General features: G+C 41.6%; 1 protein-coding gene across 11 annotated transcripts in view; it reads right to left on the reverse strand.

Annotated features, from left to right (window-relative positions):
- Positions 1 to 19,879, reverse strand: part of ERC1 (ELKS/RAB6-interacting/CAST family member 1) — a 287,154-nt gene extending 267,275 nt beyond the window's left edge. For 4 of the 11 annotated variants that reach the window (XM_061364025.1, XM_061364021.1, XM_061364020.1 and 1 more), the window contains exons 1-2: positions 19,700 to 19,877; positions 5,112 to 5,945 (exon numbers count right to left, since the gene is read on the reverse strand). In XM_061364025.1, coding sequence (XP_061220009.1) covers positions 5,112 to 5,780 — 669 coding nt within the window. In that variant the 5' untranslated portion in view covers positions 5,781 to 5,945; positions 19,700 to 19,877. Of the gene's footprint in view, positions 1 to 5,111; positions 5,946 to 19,530; positions 19,656 to 19,699 lie in introns of those variants that run through there. The other 7 variants (XM_061364022.1, XM_061364019.1, XM_061364017.1 and 4 more) reach the window with 4 other exon arrangements.
- Positions 19,880 to 19,954: the final 75 nt, after the last annotated feature.

Genomic DNA, 19,954 nt, shown 5'->3' on the forward strand with positions numbered 1-19,954 from the left:
TTAATAAGATCACTAAGCAACTAAAAGGAAGCCTGCTCCAAACCAGAGCCTTACAGTTTCAAGATAAATAGTTCACACTTTAGGGAACACTCAAGGGACAAAGTAAAAAACTAAAAGTCAGAAACTAAAACCATCAGAATTACAATAATGTCAAAAGAGACAAATGTCTTCAAGAGAAATACAGCAATGCAGACAAGACTTCTCAGTAACATACATACTGAATGGTGGAATAATAAACTGCAACCCTAATTAGGAGCATAATGTCTGAATAGTCTGAACACACAGTGGACAAAAAAAAAAAAACAACAAAAAAACCACTACCCCAAAACAAACAAACAAACAAAAAAGGCAGGTATTTCAAATTGTCCAGAATTTAAATTAATCCTTCCCCCAGGTTAATGGCAAAAAGGCACAGTTAAACTACAGAAGTTCAACAGTACCACTGACATCACCCATTTTACTAGAAGCTGCTTTCAAGTTGGTAGTATTCCCCTTGTTTGTTTAATGGATCAAGTAGAGACCAGCTGTTCAACGTATGCTACAGTTCAAAGCAAATCAAGGTATTAGATTTTACTTCAATAGGAAACGTGGGAGAAAAGATGTATTGGGGAACCTAGATAAACACAGAAAGTCTGATTTTATTTCCTTATGCAATTGCAAACAGAACACAGAATGCCTCAGATATCAAGCACTCTTGAGGAAATAGCTTTGAGTTATTCTAAAAGAGAATTATGTGATAATTTCATGATGCAGCTGAAGACAGAATGAACCTTAAAGCCAGCAACATTCTAGAAAGTCGACAGACATCTGCCACCGAAAGAATTATTTAAGTGTAATGCTGTGGGATACAGATAATGCCTTTAAACCACTGACTGTAGAAACGCATACTGCACAACTAAACATTCATAATGGGAGAAAGTTTAGTTTTCTATCAACAACTAACCAGCTCAGGAACGGTACTAGCAATAAAATGATAAAGTACTAAGGCAAATTCATTTTTTTTATTTAATTAAAAAAATAAATCAATGGAGAAGTGAGAATTAATCTGATTTTCAGAGAAACAATGTATGCATTAGAAGCTCAGCCAGTCTTAAGAGCAGCACCGAATGCATTTAAGAGGCTAACAAACGGACAATTCTATTTCGAAAAGTAAGATGCTCATTCCACACTATTATGCAAAGGAGAGAACTTCTGACTCTGGAGAAGAACACCAACGAAATACTGGAGCACACCTATCATACTTCTCCATCACAATAAAGTAGGATGTTCTTCAGGTGCTTACCTCAAACAAGGTGAAATTCCTTTCAGAAATATTTTCGTGGTTAAACCCTCTCACTCAGACATCCAAGGCCTCTAGCCACAAAAAGACCACAGAAATAGATCAAAGTAACAATGTTTTCAGCAGTACCACATTATTTCAGCTGAAACATAAATCGGATCTTAAACACAGATCAGTCGAATGTGGGAAATTTCAATGCAGGGCGTCACATCAGATTTGCATTGCACTACTTATTCTAAAGGACAATCACCTTGGTATAAGCAAATTTCAACTTAGAGGAGTTCCTTTGTTCTCAAGCTCCACACAGGCCAGGTCCAATTCTTAGAGAAATTATTTCTATCGAAATACAAAAAAATACCCACTGCCTTTCCTTCCCTCTTCTGGCTTCTAAGGAAGAAGTTTCCAAGGAAACCTTAAACCACACACACTAAAAAAATAATAAATATTACTTTTCAACTAAAAAAAAAATACAGCTCCTACTAAAGCATGCTGAGGAGAAGGATACCATGCCAAAACCAAGCTCCTATTCATTGGCACCATCAATTCTCCTTGGATATACAGGGGTTTGTTAACCTTCGAGAAATCACTTGCACTCTCCTTTTGGCTTCTTGCAAAGTATAACTGGGCAACTAATCCACACTGCACTGAAATCTATTGTATTTTTCCAAGAACCTATGTTAATTACGGGAATACTTTCCATGTTTAGTTTTGAGCTTTTCAAAATGAGATGACAATAACATTCCCCATTTATGAAAAGGAAGTATTTTCTGGCTCTTCAAGATCAGTAACAGAAAATGAAGGAGCATATGCTACACCCCACAGCTGTAGTATTTGCTCAGAGTAACTGAGGAATGAAGCTGTGCTGCACCACAGCTGGTGAATATACCACAACTCAGCAAGTCTAAAGCACTCTCAATCCAAGTGAAAGCTGTATGGGGGCATGTGCATGATATTGTCAGTATTATATCCAAAATATCCCTGCTACCTATTGCCCTAAGACGACAACCAAAGAGAGATGTAATTGCTTCAGGACAGGTAGCATGCTCTTTAGACTCCTCTGATCTTCATTGGATCCAGAAAATTTCTTGGAAACCAGTAAGCAATACATCAGTAATTGTGATTTATTTACACACATTCTTAAGAAATGGGAAAGAAAACCCAGACACTGGAGCATTTTTCACAAGAGGCTGAGCTAGCAATCAACCAGAGGTCACATCTTCACATATTTTTTAACAATTTTTAACAACTTTCAACAATCTTTTAACAGCTTCCAAACCCAAGAGGCAATTCAATCATTCAAAGTTGAGGTGACAAGAACAGCAATAAAAAAACAAAACCAAAAACAATCAGGGACAATCAAGTATATAGAGGAATAAAGAGGAGCCAAGATCACAGCAAAGAGATTGAGATAACTACCAGATAACAGGGTGAGTCAATCAGCACCGCACCTTGGCTCCATGAGTTGAGTCAATTATTAACAATGCATTTGGCCTTTGCTAAATTTAATACAAAGCACAAGTTCTGCACATGTGGGAAGTCTTTATTAAAAGTGATGTGTTAAAATACATGTTTTTAGATCAAAAACATCAGTTCCTGAAATTATACTGGAACTCATTTTATGGGGAGGCTGGAAGGATAATGAAGAGATTTTTCTGGTCCCCAAACAAATCAGAGAAATCCCTTGTTCAGTCTCTAAACAGAGAAGTCTGTTTAATTACAGCAAATCCTATTAAACAGATCTTCCTTATAAAGGGCTGAAGTGACCAACTCCAAAAGGCTATAAAAGACACAATGGATTCAGAATTTAATTAAGACATACTGTTAGCTAGCTATAATCTATTAATTAGCATTCTTAGTTTTTACAGCTCATTGCAATAATACCCTTTTCCTTTTAAATTGCACCCTTCTTTTTTGGGCCAAAGTTATACAATTCTACCAGTGTGGTAGTAATTACAGTGATTGCCTAGAGAACAGCAGCCTGGAAATATCTGTAAATGTTTAATTAGGGGATAAAGGAAAAACAAGGAAAAAAAGAAATCAGATAGAGGAAGCACTGTTCTCCAATCTATGTGTTCATTAACCACTTAATCCATTCTAAATCATACATTCATTGCAGTTTTCTTGCAAGATTTCCACAGCATCCTAAAATGTCAAAACTGATTTCAGAACGTTACTATAGTCTAAGATACTACATTTGGCATGAAAACAGAACCTAAAAATGAAAAAAACTTGAGAATTAAAATATTGACCTGCAGCTGAAATACAAAGAGCACCCGAAACTTGAGTGAATGATATTTCATGTATTCATTATACTGGTACTATACCATTATAACTAAAATTTTCACCAGATTATACTCTCTCTGACAAAATCCTACTTTCATAATAAAAGTATTCAGCTTTAGGTTTTCTTCACTCCAAGAAGACACGCACAAATGAGTACAAAATATCACACATATTAGCAAATAAATTCTCTATTGTGATACTTACCATTCAGTAAGAATACAACTATAAAATGACACAAGTTTATTAAATTATTTCATACTAAGTCATGAAAAGCAACTAACTTTCTTCAACTCAGTTCTTCAAGAAGTGAAAGGAAAACCGCAGACAGCTTCAGTGTAGCAGATTACCACTAACCAAAAGGAATCTACTATTTAAGAGAGGTCACCTGAAAGTAGAGTATAACATGTCAAGTACAACCACTGCTGGTTTTGCCCTCCAGCAGTTCCCCTCTTCCACCTTTTAAAGCAAATCTTGAAAAAGTGCTGCCTAAAACAGTAAGTATACCTTAAGAGCTTCAAGAACATGATCATGCTTGAATTATGGAAACTACTTAATTAAACTTTCTTAGATATTTAAAAATCTCAAGAGGGAAAGTAATTTTATCACAGTGAAAGCTGACTTAATTTCAGGAAACTCTGGAGTTGGACTCTGAGCCTGTTTTCTATAAGAGTGATGAGGGTCCTTACTGGAGAGTCCAGAGAGATGCCTAACTCACATTTGTTGAGAAACAGGAGGACACTAACTCAGAGACAACTAGTTACTTCCAGATTAAACTAGCAAAACATTCTAGGTGGGAAACATTTTAAAAAAGCTTTTAATAAACCCAGCTGAGTACAAAGAGACCTCAATTTTAATCTACCTCTCAGAATTATTCTAATTTAGGGATGCTTTTAAGAGGGACAGAAGAACTAGACAGCCAAGAGCCTCTGATCTTTTGCCTATTCCCTAAGTAGCCAGACCACTACAAAAGAAGAAAAAAAGGTAGGGTACTTTATGATAGTTGCATAACAAGAACTGCACAGCCTGTGACAAAAGAACAGATGTACAGGTATTAAACGGTGTTACTTAAGTATAGCCAAGAACACAATTTATATCTGTTTGTGAAAACTGAAGCTCTGGAGGTTTTAACTGGAGCTCTAAAATATGACCAGTGTAATGTGAACTTTGTTTTACTGGCAATCTGTCAACATTCAGCAACAGTTCAGTTGTATTTGGGATCAATGTTCCAAGGAATGCTGCAAGAGGTAAATATTATAGAAATATTAATTACGAACAGGGTAAAATACATCCAAAAGTAAACTGAGTGGTTAGCATCAATTCAAGGAAAAATAACACAACACACAGGAGAACTGAGTGCTCAAGAAGTGGCTTGCAAGTCTGACAAGAAACATTTAAAAAGAGGCTGGCGAGCTGAAAATGCATCTTATTCATACGAACTGCCTGAGAAAAGCACCAATATAACTCAGCTGCTTAAACATAACATGCAAGTTTATTGAACTTATGCAATCATGCCACTGCATTAATACAGCAGTGACATTAGATGACAAACCTGGTTTTCTTCTTGCAAAACTCTATATTGCTCCTTCCAAATGGTGATTTTTGAAGCTTCATCTTTCCTCAGAGCTCTCTCCTTTTTTAGCTCAGGACTCCAGAAGGTCTTGATACTGTTCATGGAAGAACTCAGCTTGCTTTCTTTCACCTCCACATCCTTGCGGAGCAGGTCATTTTCCCTTAGTACTTCTTTGAGTTGCGTCTGCAGATCCATTATTGTGTTATCCCTGGCCTGGCGCAGTGAGTGAGGCACAGTGGATGCCATACTCACTGGAGGGAGATGGTGCTCTCCAAATGCAATAGTATCACTGGCAACTCCGCTACTAGCAATGTTAGGGCTGCTACCCATTGCAGTCATCCTAACTCCATAAGGCAGCCGCCCCCCAGATCGGCCCAAAGTCATGGTGCTTTTTGGGGTGTCTGCACCCACGTTCTCATGGTCACTTAGATACATAGGGCCAGATGTAGCATAGGCAGCATTTAAGGACTGAATATTTTCCATTGAAAGGGTTTTCCCACTGCCACCCCCAGTACTACTCCCAGAACTGCCTCCTGTGCTGTTGGTTCGACGATGGCCCAAGCGTGGTGACCGTGGCAGCCTTGGTGAACGCCCTGGACTCTGGTTGCTTGGCTCAACCTTACCAACTGACCGAGCACTTCCATACATGATTAAGCTGGTGGTGTGAGGCAACTATATAGGCATAAATCAGGAATGAGAGAAATCCTGTTAAGTTGTTCAACAGTTAAAAGTCAGCTTAAGGCCAATCACAACTTATAAAAGATCCCGTCGTCCATCTTTGAAGTCACGTGCTCACGATGTTCAGAACCATATCTGTATCAAAAAGAATAACATATTAAAATCTGCATCAATAAAAACTAACTTAGTAAATGCCTAGTTTATCACCAAATATTTTGTCCCACATTAGCATAAAGTGTATTCTACTACCTTTACACTTCTCCACCATCTTTTCAATTCCTACACACAAAAAAACAATTTTTATTTAAATTCCAATATTTAAACTCAAAAGGAACTTCTATTCTTGCTTTTCCGTTGTTATATTATCACAGTAAAGAGAAAGAGGAAAAAAAATTCAATCCATAGCTTTTTATCTACAAAACTTAACTTACTTTCTTGTTTCTAACTGGCCCTAGTTCTTTACCTATTACCTTTCCAAGCAGAAGAGACAACCAAAATGTAAAGCCCATTCAGTAGTATTTTTTTATCTTTTCAGCACTACTAGGTTCTATAGGACACGGTTTCTAAACCCTGCTGCTGGGAAAATAATCTTGCAAACAGGAAGGTAGATGGACTAAATGATTCTGATCATGACCTTGACTAGCAGGTCCCTTTGGTGTTCCTGTCAGCCCTCCTTCAAAGTCAGAACCAAAACCCAGAAACATCATGAAATCATTACTGACCACAAAGCTTAAACAGAACTCTGAAGGAACAGCAATAACACACCAAATGGGACCAATTTGGTTAAGAGGAACAAAAGAATCACACTTGCACAGAAAACTGGTTCAAGTGTCTTTATTTTCTCTCAAACTGGGATTTGGTCCAAAACAAAAATCTTTGTTAAGGTCAAGCAAAGATTTCAATCCAAATATGCTTCTTATTAACCAGCTGATTAATTTCATTAAATAATTCCAAAAGCAGTAACCTCTTAAGAAAACAGAACAGTACCGTATCATCATAGTGCAGTTCCTCCTCCCCTCTACTTCTTTAAACAAGAACTCTGATAGCACACACAATAAAATTCCACAGTTTTGCACTGATAACATTATGCTGGTCTATAAGTGCTAGTAGGTAACTCTTCAGGGGCACTGGACTGAGACCAGTGTTAGCAGCCAAGATCGCATAGAGGAGCAAGAAACAGATGAAATCCACTCTTGTGGCTGAACTACTGTAATTTGGGACTACTCCTATTATAGTTCTCACTTTTTCCCCCGGTTTCTTCCAGTATACACTATTTCAAGCCACTGTTGGGCTCAACTGAAATGAAAACTAGAACACTGAAACATTCCTGATCTGACCTCTCCCCATCAGATGAAAAGAGTACAAATAGTGTCCAAAGAGCAGCAGCATCTTACATATTCCAGTATCTTTCCTTTCACACTAGGTTTCATTTAGCTTCACCTTCTGCTTGGAAGTAAGGTTTTCCAGATAGTAGGAATCAATTTTTCCAAACCCTATGGCACATTTGTGAGATAATAATTGGGCAAGAAGATGTAAGATTAGTCTCAAAAGAAGAGTACACTTACAAAAGAAACTGTAAAAATAGTACAAGTGGGTGGAGGGGAAAAGACCAAAAAAATTAACATTGCAAAGAAGACTGAAAAAGGATAGAAAGAAAAAAGTAAAAGCTTAATAAAGAAAAGATACATAATTTTTTTCCTTTCAGAAACAAGTTAGTACAGGAAAAGATACAAGAAATAGTTTTAAATGTTTATTTTAACCATGAGTTTCAAATGGAAAACAAGATCAGAGTGAGCCGCATTTTGTCATTTACACACTATTTCATAGTAGATACAACATCATGAGTAACTTCACAAAGCTTATGGAAGCTGATTTTGTGAGCAGTCCTCAAGAGGTTCAAGCGCACTCTCTCTCTTACTCTCACTTTCTCTGTTTTTTTTCTAATGACAACCAAAGCTAGCAACAATATTGCTATGGAATATTTTAAAACACATATGTAAAGGAAAACAGGCCAAGGAAAGATAGCCAGCAGCATTAATAATTGAAGTTAGCTACCAAAACACCACCTACAGATAATTTCTAAAATACAAGTTACAGATAAAATCTCTCTTCTATTTCAGCTTATGCAAAAACAGCACAAAATACAAACTATGTAACAAAGTCGACAGTGTTCTACTGGAGTTGCTTCAATAAGCAAGACACTGTGCCACAGATCTGGAAGAAAAACACTTCTTACAAACAGAAAAGCTATTTCAGACTAATGTCACTGAGATACCAAAATGCTAAAAATGCTGCTGTGACACCACTTCAGCACTCAAAACAAGTTAGATATGATTTCTTAGACACTACATAAAGTACGTTCAAGAGAGATCTTGCAGTCACAAAGATTCTCTTGAAAAATTAATCTAAATCACAGCACTTAATTTCTTTGCTAGAAACTCACCACAGTAAATCAGTGCAAACACGCATTCACTTAAGAGATTCATACAAGTTTACTTAACCAGAAGATTAGACATGTGTTATTCTTTGTGTTTTAAAGTACTTTCACCCAGAAACATTAATTTTAAATGTTACTAGAAGTATATTACTGTTGCATGCAGACGTACCACCTAGTAAAGTACTTAACAACACACAAAAAGCCGAAAAAAAGATTTTAGATTCTTATAAGTTCATCACACCCAAAACGGAAAGCTCATGGAATTGCTTTTGTAAACATTTTGTTAAACTGCTAATAGCTTTTCAAAAAATGGAAGTGACTGATGTCCTCGACAGAAAAGTAGTTTCCCAGGCACCTGAAAGGAGCTGGTACCACAGCAGGCACTGTGCAGTAGCCATCTTCTAATACACCAGCAGGCAGGTTAGCTCTTATCCACCTTCAGTGGAAACAGCAATCCTATGCTTATTCAGCTCTCAGCTTTGTTCCACAGGTAGGCACTGTAACCTCTGTTACTCCAGAAAAAAATCAAATAATTCAAGCTACAAAAGCCAGCTGCTAAAATTAGCTGTTTATTGGGGTTACAGAAAGTATTCCTGGAGCCAGCACACATAAAACTCAGGAAGAACTCTGACATCGCTGACACTACCGCCACGCATTACTCTGCATTCACTTCTCAAAAGCAAAACCAAACAAAAGCATCAGATTAAGAAAAGAAAGTCTTTGGAAACAAACAAACATAACCCTACAGTATTTCTCTTGAGATGAGAACTTCCGTTACATCATTGTTAGACTTTAAAAATTGGGAATATTCTGAATATTAACTAAATACACCTTTCTAACCATGGAACCAGTTTCAGTATTTCCACTGACACAGAGATTTGTCAAGAAAGAAAACAGACAAACAAAAAAACCAACATGTTACAAGATAAATCTAAACTCTTCCCTCCTCCCTCCCACTTTTTTTTCTTCTAATAGCATTTATCACCAGCCATTTGACCTTGTTGCTATTAGGAATCCATAAGCAGAAGTAGATATTAAGACAATCCACACTAGGAAAAACATCTTTTACCCTGGAAACAGCAAAGTGAAGGAAGTGGCGGAAACACCTTTTCTCATTCATAATACAAATTAATCAGGAAGAACAAAAAAAAACTTTCAGTGACCCTCCAGCAGCCCAAGCAAAATTACATGGAATATTTCTTTCAGACAGCAACATAACTGAAAAGTTACAAGTTTTTCAACATTCTGCACCAGACTAGTGTTGTACTAGGAATTTCAGAAGTAGAATCTTATCTTCCATGAGGACAACATGTATCACAGTATGTTAGAAATCGGAAGGGACCTCAAAAGATCATCTAGTCCAATCCCCCTGCCGGAGCAGGAACACCTAGATAAGGTTACACAGGAACGTGTCCAGGCAGGTTTTGAATGTCTCCAGAGAAGGAGACTCCACAACCTCCCTGGGCAGCCTGTTCCAGTGTTCCGTCACCCTCACTGAGAAGAAGTTTCTTCTCAAGTTTAAGTGGAACCTCTTCTGTTCCAGTTTGCACCCATTGCCCCTTGTCCTATCATTGTTTGCCACTGAGAAGAACCTGGCTCCATCCTCGTGACACTCCCCCATTATATATTTATATACACTAATAAGGTCACCCCTCAATCTCCTCTTCTCCAAACTATAGAGACCCAGCTCCCTCAGTCTTTCCGCATAAGGGAGATGCTCCACTCCCTTAATCATCTTAGTTGCCCTGCGCTGGACTCTCTCCAGCAGGTCCCTGTCCTTCTAGACTGGAGGGGCCCAGAACTGGACACAAATCTCAGATGAGGTCTCACCAGGGCAGAGTAAAGGGGAAGGAGGACCTCTCTCGACCTACTAACCACCCCCCTTCTAATACACCCCAGGATGCCATTGGCCTTCTTGGCCACAAGGGCACAGTGTCGGCTCATGATCACCCTGTCGTCCACCAGGACCCCCAGGTCCCTCTCCCCTACACTGCTCTCTAACAGGTCGTTCCCTAATCTATACCGGAACCTGGGGTTGTTCCTGCCCAGATGCAGGACTCTACACTTTCCCTTGTTATATTTCATCAAGTTATTCCCCGCCCAACTCTCCAGCCTGTCCAGGTCTCGCTGGATGGCAGCACAGCCTTCTGGCGTGTCGGCCACTCCTCCCAGCTTAGTGTCATCAGCAAACTTGCTGATAGTACACTCAATTCCCTCATCTAAATCATTGATGAATATATTAAATAATACTGGGCCCAGTACCGACCCTTGAGGCACTCCACTAGATACAGGCCTCCAAGTAGACTCCGCCCCATAGACTACAACTCTCTGGCTTCTCTCCTTCAGCCAGTTCACAGTCCACCTCACTACCCGATCATCCAGACCACACTTCCTCAATTTAGCCGCAAGGATGCTGTGGGAGACCGTGTCAAACGCTTTGCTGAAGTCAAGGCAGACCACATCCACTGCTCTGCCATCATCCATCCACCGTGTTATTTCCTCATAAAAGGCTACGAGATTGGTCAAGCATGACTTCCCCTTGGTGAAGCCATGCTGACTGCTCCTCATAACCCTCTTATCCTTGATATGCCTTAAGATGGCACCAAGGATAAGGTGTTCCATCACTTTCCCAGGAATGGAGGTGAGGCTGACCGGTCTATAGTTACCCGGGTCCTCCTTCTTGCCCTTTTTGAAGACAGGAGTGACATTTGCTTTCCACCAGTCCTCAGGCACCTCTCTCGTTTCCCAAGACTTGGTAAAGATGATGGAGAGCGGTCTAGCAATGACCTCCGCCAGTTCCCTCAGCACCCGCAGGTGCATCCCATCTGGACCCATGGATTTATGGATGTCCAGATTGCTCAACTGGTCTTTAACCCATTCCTCATCGACTAAGGCAGACCGCTCCGTTGACCTATCTTCATCTGAGGTCTCAGCGGTACAGGGCTCTTCAGGACTGCCTCTGGCAGAGTAGACAGAGACAAAGAAGGCATTCAGTAACTCTGCCATCTCTGTATCTTCTGTCACCAGGGCACCCGTCCCGTTCATCAGCGGGCCTACATTGCCTCTGGTGTTAGTTTTATCTGCCATGTATTTGAAAAAGCTCTTTCTGCTGTCCTTGACCCCTCTCGCCAGCTTTAATTCCAAGGAGGCCTTAGTCATCCTAGCTGCTTTCCTACATCCTCTAGCAGCAGCCTTATATTCTTCCCAAGTGGCCAGCCCTTCCTTCCATGACCTGTAAACTCTCCTCTTCCACTTTAGCATACCCAGCAATTCCCTATTTAGCCACGCAGGTCTCCTGACCCTCTTCCTTGACTTCCTACGTGTCGGGATGCTCCGATCTTGAGCTCGGAAAAAGCAGTCCTTGAACGTCAACCAACTATCTTGGGCCCCTTTACCTTCAAGCAGCCTAGCCCATGGGATTTCCCCTAGCAATTGCTTGAAGAGGCCAAAGTTTGCCCTGCTAAAGTCCAGGGTTGCGATTCTACTTGCTATTCTACTGGCCCTACCACACAAGATCCTGAATTCCACCATCTCGTGGTCACTGCAACCAAGACAGCCCTCAACCTTCACTCCTTCAACCAGACCCTCCTTGTTAGTGAGGATGAGATCCAGCAGCGCACCTCTCCTGGTTGGCTCATCCACCATTTGCATGAGGAAGTTATCATCCATACACTGGAGGAACCTCCTGGACCGCGACTGGGTTGCCGAGTAGTCCTTCCAGCAAACATCAGGGAAGTTAAAATCCCCCACGACGACCATGGCCTGTGACTGTGAGGCCGCTCTCAGCTGCCTGTAGAAGGCCTTGTCAACTTCCTCACCCTGATCCGGTGGCCTGTAACAGACCCCCACAACAGTATCGCCCCTGCCAGTCTGTCCCTTAATTCTCACCCACAGACTCTCGACTCGCTCATCATCTGTCCCCAGACAGAACTCAACACATTGTAGCTGCTCTCGCACATAAAGAGCAACCCCACCACCCCGCCTGGCTGGCCTGTCTTTCCTGAAAAGAACATAGCCCTCCATGACTATATTCCAGTCATGTGAGCTGTCCCACCACGTCTCTGTAATTGCCACCAGGTCATAATCTCCTGACTTAACACAGGTTTCTAGCTCCTCCTGCTTATTTCCCATGCTGCGCGCATTGGTGTACAGACATTTCAGGGAGCGAGCCGAGCACACCGATTTCACCCTAGGATTACAGGAGGCCTCCCAGTCTTCATCAATTCCGGAGCGCTGTCCCACTGAGGCAAGCCCAGCTACAACCCCATCCCCCTTTGAATCTAGTTTAAAGCTCTCCAAATGAGCCCTGCTAATTCGTGCCCCAGCATCCTTTTGCCTCTGTGTGATAAACCTGTTACTTTTTTCCTCTTCTACTGTGATTCTAAATATAGTCACAAATAAATCATCCCTTAACCTTAAAGATGGTGGTAACCACAAGGAACATTGTCCAACTGTGACATGAATGTATTGACAGCTTTTACTTTGCAAACTCTCCTGAAGGTTTCAAAAACCTTTGGCATTTTCTGCCAGTGCAGGACCCCTTACTTAAGCTTATAAAGAAAGAGACTATAAACTGCAAGTGTTTAAAAAACAAAACCACTGAAGTCAGTGCTAAACCATTTTTCCCCAAGGTCACTTGTATACCTTTACATTTGTGAAACAAAACTTTCTTGTTCTCTGTTCACTAAGAGAACACAAACTTCCAAAGAGCATCCTATCTGAAAGCTGAATGAGAAAAACAACAATCCAACAAATTAATGTCAGCCAAAGTAAAAACTTCACGTAAATATCCAGAGACTTCCATAGCAGCTTTGCAAGTACAGAGACACACAACCTACCTGCTACACCAGTTGAAAATGCTGTCTATAGATTATGAAAAAGCTTGAAAGGAGGACAATGGAACCATTAAAAGAACAGATGAGAATTACACAATACTGTAGGAAAAGGTTTGAAAAAAGGATAGTTATAAACACATTTTTTGTATGAAAGATAACTGCATCCTGCCTGAAATGCCAGCTAAAAAGATTTCTTACAAGATCACAGGAAACTGTCCAAAAACACTCAGAGACAGACACTATGAACTGTGAAAGAAAGTTTATAATCTGACAGTAAACATTTAAATGTACTGCAGTGCAACTTGTAGCAACTGAAATCAATCTGTTTCACTACAATAGCCTTGCCATAGGCCACTGAAAAGCAACTGAGAATCAAGCCTTCTCCAAAGCAGCTACCACTCCAAGAGTGATATCCAAAACCATACATAATGAAAAAGATTAATTCAAAGCAGCACGAAAACTGGTAAATCCTGCAGCAGAACCTAACCTGCTGAAAGAACAGTAAAATGCAATCTGCCCAACTTCATGCTGATACACTTTTAAGGCAATCACAACGTGAGAGAGGGCAGGAATATGTACACTACTCTTGTCAAAAGATGTGGTGTTTCCAATAAGGGTTGTATTCAGGCATAGTAGAAACGTTAGAAATTCTGGAGGGATCAACTTCCGTGTAAATAATCCAATAAAATGAGATGCGTTTACCAATGATGTCTCAATCAGCCCCTATATCTAGTATTCTGTGTGAAACACTGGCTGAGAAGGCTGACATTCCTGGCTACAGCTGACAGCAAACTGAAGATTCATTAATGCAAAGTTAACCTCTGGAGGATCTCTCTGTCATAGATGATAGATGATAGATGATAGATAGATAGATAGATAGATAGATAGATAGATGACATCTTTCCTATCTCCCCCTATTTCAGCACAAACACTAATACCACAGCAATTACTTCTAGGTACGTAACAACCAAATATGGAAAAGCATACTGCAGAAATACAGGAAAATCCCACCTCACATTTGTTAAAACAAAGAATTTTGGAGTAACCTCTGTAGCCTTCAGCAAGGAACATTTCCTCTGAATTTCTTTTCTGCGATTTCTGTTAAGGACTGACATGGGCTGACAGACAGCAACATTTACAGAGTGAGCTCCTTAACAGTGTCACTGCCTGACAGTCGGGAATGGGGCAGTTTGATCAGGAACTAGGCAGGCAAGCACATCTTTCAGCACAGTGATTTCTCCATCAGCATAATGGAAGCTGTAAAGCCAGCTTCCAGAAGAACGAGCTTTCTTGTAGCACCAATTCCTGTCTGCATAAGGAAAGCTTTGAATGTCAGCTTTATAATAGCTACAGAAAAGTCAGCCTTTACAAGAGCTGCCTTAATCTGATAAAGCACTGTTGCAGACACATTAGACTTCATTAACAGAGGCAGCAATTGCTCACATTTTCATAATTCACACCTGAATAGTTAATCAGAAAAAAAGCATTACTAGATTATACAGTAAGACCTGGACTCCAGAATAGAGCAGGGAGCTCTACTGGAATGGAATTCCAAAAAATTGAACATCATCTATTCCAGTGAAACCCTGCCAGATATCTTTACCCCAGAATTCAAAGAGTGGGTCTGATTAGAGAACAGAAAAGATTCGCAACCTCAGGGCGCGTTAACCAAGACCAAGAGGGAAATTGGATTCCTGTCACCTTCTGGTGCACACCACAATTACAAAAGCTACAGTTGCTATGTTCCTGCAGATAAAAAAATGTGAAGCGTCTATCTTAGGACTATATTGTAGATTAGGGCACACAAAAAGGGCAGCAGAATGTTCACTTTGGAAATTGTTTGCAAGCCAGCCAATGCTGGACACAAGGCACTCAACCCATGAAACTTAGGGTTGCTTATCCTTATCAAAATAGTCTTATCCTCATGGTCTTGACAGCAAGAAAGCAAAACGGATGAATTAAATTAATATTGTGATTCTCATTCCCAGACACTACATAAAGAGATGCCAAAGCACTGACAGCTGTTTATGTCCAATCTTTTTTAAAGCGTGATTAGTTTTGCTGTTGGGAGAAGGGTGGAAGGTGCGATGCTGAAGTTCACCTACTTGCACATCTGCCAAGTTCACTGAAAACAACAGTGCCCCTGTTCTGTTTCACCAAACACAAGAGGGGACTTGATACATTCTCACCCATACACAGACAGAAATCTTCCCAGAAAAAAAATCTCAAAAATCCCTGATAATCTTCAGGTGACTCTGACACATCAAAAAACATTCTTGCAAACCTTTTGTAAAAAGAAGGCCAGCAACCCTGACCCTAATATTTTGAGGAAAAACGCAGCAGTACTTGGCAAAGTAATTTATTTCTAAACATAAGCTGACACTCAGGTTACAGCCTTTTTAAATTTGAAAGGTTAGTGTAAATGGTGCACATACACTTTAAATCGACACAGAACATGGAAACATCTTGACTATCTGTCCTTTTCAGACACCATTCTGCTTCTCATTCCTTTCTCCCATTCCTACAAAGATATCCCATGCAGAATACACTACCCAAAAGCCTCTAAATAAGAACCAGAAATATTCATCACCTTCCTAGTTAATCTGTCTGCTGCAAATATATGTTTCCTTTCATGAGATCTACTTACTCTGAAAGGAAGATGCAAGATGACACACAACATGCTCTACTCTATAGCAGCTTCTCTGCAAAATCGGTTGTAACTGACATCAGGTTTTGCTCCTTAGAATTCCCTTAAGTTCTGATATCAGCATAAAGGATATACTTTCACATTCACAACTTAATTCCTTTGCATTTTTTTGCAAAAAAAAAAAAACAAGACCACAAAAAAAAAGAAGAAAAAAAAGCTCACTATTATTATAAAAATGCATGTATTTCAGCTAAACCTTTATTTACTCATATCTATTTACCCTTTGAGATGCACCATTTGTTTTCAAGGATTCTTCCCTAAAGCTCTGGAGGTCAGCTTCCGCTCCAGGCAGAACATGAGGTGCTACTGATGTTTCCAAAGGTCTCACCTCATCTCCCTTGTCAGACTAAAGTGGTTCTGTTGACAGTACACCAAGAGTTAACCTGGTCACTAAATCTGGGTGCACAGGCAAGTTCTTTCCCTTTGTCAGGCTGCTGTGTACCAACAGAAATTTTTCTTCCTTCTTCTGGACCTCGTACTTCAAGGCTTCCAAGGTATGGCTAGCCTTGGACACTGTTCCACCATCTATTCCCTCCTGTAGTTTTAAGTATTTCACTGGCAGCATAGAGTTTGTTACAGGATGATTAGCACATGATGAAGATACCTTGTGGACCATTCTCAGCTGCTGGTTCTTGCCTGGGTTTACCAGGGACTGGATTCAGTCCCTCCCTGACCTACGTTCTGACACATGTAAGTAGGCTGGATATGTGCATCAAGATTTGCTTTGTCAATGACTAGGAGCTAAATGTAAGTCTTTAAATTTAAAAGCAGATGTGAACAATAAACAATAGAGATAAACAATAAAAAGTATCATGTGTCTTTTTCTTTTTAAAAAAGTTCAAAACACAAAAAGCAACAGGAGTCAGAACACATTCAGTCAACTGATTAAAAGAACTCTCACTCTTCTAATTACGTAAAAGACTGAAGACCTGTGGATGTTAATTTCCTGTCACTGTATGGCTAAAGAGTTTATGTCAAATTTTTAGCGTATACAGTCAGTAAATACGATGTGTTTGCATACATGTCTGTTTCTCTCTTCCCCCCAGGAGGCATGCAACCAACAACCAACTTCCCAACAGGAGGAGCAAAATGACAGAAGCATTAAAGATATTTTAAAAGCCCAGAAGTACCTAGAACCATGCTTCTGGTGAATCCACACAGACAGCTAGTCTAAAGTCACCATGGGTAACATCACCAAGCAAAGCATACTTCTACAGAATTTCCATCATAATTTCACCCTGACAACAAAGTTGTGTTAACAACAGTGACACAACCCACATACTAAGAAATAAGGTTTTTCCTAAACCACTGCTGGATTTCCTAGGGTCTCATGTTCTTCCACTGCCATATGGCAGCACACTGCATGCCACAGTTAAAATCTTGGCTCAAACTGGCAGTAGCTGATCGAATCCTCATCACCCAGAGTGCTCTTACAGCAGGGTAGGCACAAGATCCAAGAATGCGCATTACTGTTTCCTAATTCTAGCAATGAGTCTGATTATTTAAAAAGCTTCATGCATGCATCCATCCGTACATACAGACAGACCTTCTAAATGTACTACAGTTTTCAAGTGGCTTAGCCAGGTAATGGTCGCAACAAACCTCACACAACAGAGGCTTTGGGGGAATAGACTTGAAAATAGGGAAGGGTGAGGGAAGGAGGGATAACAATGGCAGAGTATCCTGCTTCACAAAATAAGGAACAGCATCAAAGGAGCTCATGCACTGTTTACAATAGCATGGTTAAATGTTTCTATTCATGCAGCATCACAGGTAACTGCTACCAGGAACCAAGAAAGTGGCAGATTCAGCAAAACAAAAAAAACCAACCTAGGTTTCTTGTATGACCAAGACCTGCAGTTCAAGAAAAAGATACAGGCCATGTAAATACCTGACCTGCTTTTTCGCTAGTCAGGCCATTAGCCAGATATTAGAGAGGAAAAGTTAATGCAATTCTCATAAGAGATTGTGACAGGATCAAAGATAAATGCTAAGACTTATAAAAAACGTGCTACCTTAATACAGCCCAGAGAGAAGAAACCCGAACTGAAGAAAACCTGCTAACATCCCTACAGTGATTTAATTACAGCTAAATTGGTTTCCTAGAGATGATGGAGAGAGTTCAAATTATATCAAGTACTATGATAAAGTCACATTTCACTCAGCAGATCCCAGACTTATTCTAGCTGCAGTCTCTGTTTGTAGCTTGATGGATCCAGACAATTCCAGATATCTGGATGATATAGTTAAGTCATATACTCGACTATACAGGGAAACACTGTTCTGTGATAAAGTTCTGAACTATACTTCCAGAACTGACCTACATTCAATACCGCTGTCTCAGTTGTTAAATAAATAGTGGGTTAGCCCAAATATTTTATTACTGAAAAAAACCCAACAAACCAGCACCAACTCTAGTACTACCAACTCTGTTCATACTAGCATGGGCAAGGCAGTGATTTTTCTCTTCTAATCTCTTTTGATATGGCTGTAAGTGTATTGACTCATAAGTGACTCTGAACTGGGGCAAGCATCTGAGCTGCTGCAGTTTTCAAAACAAAATTCAGTAACATTTCAGGCTGTAGATCGCAGCAGCTCAGGAGGAGACGTACACACAGACATCTACTGCTATAGATGCAGCAACCTCCAGGAGAAAAGGAGGGCAGGCAGCTGGTGGAGGTTACTGCTGTAGACATCCTAGCAGAGTTGGCTTTTGTTTAAGAATTATGACTCTGCAGTCAAACGAGACAACTTTCTGCTTACAGCCTGTTGGATTTGAGGTAACACATTATCCAGCTACAACCACTCTGCATATACCAATGTGACCCCAAAATGAGTTTGGATAACGTGTTAAACATACAGTTTTTTTCAGACCCATCTGCTTTTGATTCTCTTGGCTTTTGTACTGCTTTCCCCCAGCACCACTTCCATAAGTGTTTCCTTGTATCTTTTTTTTCCCCATCTCCTAGCCTCTCCCATTCCCATTGGGGTCCCACTTTAAACCATCTCACACCATGTCGCCCTGAACCACGATGTGAACTTCCAGCACGCACGTAACATTCCATGTAAGATAAATTGTACACTTCATAATTAAGATGTAGAGTTCACGTTACAAACAAGACAGATGTGGAAAGAAAGCAGTTCCTGAGACACGCTTCAGGATGGCAGCAGATTCAGAAACAAAGCATCGTATCAGCTGACACTTACTTTGTAGTAGATGCCTTAAAATATATGAGACATGACGGTATGACATTCACAGGGAAAAAAATACAAAAAGCCAACCCCGCCGTGAGGTTCAGGCAGAAAGACACTGCTCACCATTACCTCAGACGATGTGACTAAGACAACAAAAGCGTGCGCTTCCCAAGGACATGCAAAATAAGGGCGGAAAAATACGATACGGAAGGCGAATAAGAGCACGAAGGATCTACTACGGTACGAGGCAAACCCAAACCCAAACCTGCCCCAGCACACCACCACCGTGAGCCATGCCCGGCAGGACACGGGCCAGCTCGGGATGATGTGGCCGTCCCCTCCGCGGTCCTCGCGGGCCAGGGGAGGGCGGCCGGGACTCAGCCCCCGGGCGGTGACAGCATGCAGGGGCCCGGCAGTGGCGAGGCCCCGACCCCCCCCCCCCCCCACTTCAGCCACCTCCCCCGGCCGCGCCCGGGCGCCCTCTCTCTCCGGCCGGCCGACAGGCCACGGAACCCCCGGGGAACCCACCACCGGAATCGGACCTACCTGACCGACAGCCCCGTGGCGACAGGCCCCGCCACCACCGCAACCCCTGCCCAGCCCCGGCGACTGCCCGCAGCTACCGGCTCCCGCAGGCCCCGCCCCGGCCCGGGCTCCCCCCAGTGGCCGGTGGGAAGCCGTAACCCCGCTCCCCGCCCCGAACGAGGCCCCTCACCTGCCTGTCAGGCCGCGGGGCAGAGCGAGGCGGCGGCAGCGGCGGCGGTGAGGGGAGGTGAGGTCGGCTCCACGCGCGTGCCTCTCCGCCTCTCGTTGCGCGCGCTCCGGCTCCGCCGCTCCCCTCCCGCGCCCCCGGCGCGAGACACGCGCAGGCCCCGCCCCCGCCGCCGGAGCGCGGCGCCCCGCAGCCCCGCCCTTCTCACGGCGCGCGCTCGCGGGCCGGGCTTCCCTGCCTCCCTCCCCGTGGGCTTGC

The sequence above is a fragment of the Neopsephotus bourkii genome, unplaced genomic scaffold (genome assembly GCF_033783945.1).
Source record: "Neopsephotus bourkii isolate Nb327-2 ecotype Australia unplaced genomic scaffold, CSIRO-AGI_Nbou_v1 NB_1183, whole genome shotgun sequence".
Taxonomy (NCBI): domain Eukaryota; kingdom Metazoa; phylum Chordata; class Aves; order Psittaciformes; family Psittacidae; genus Neopsephotus; species Neopsephotus bourkii.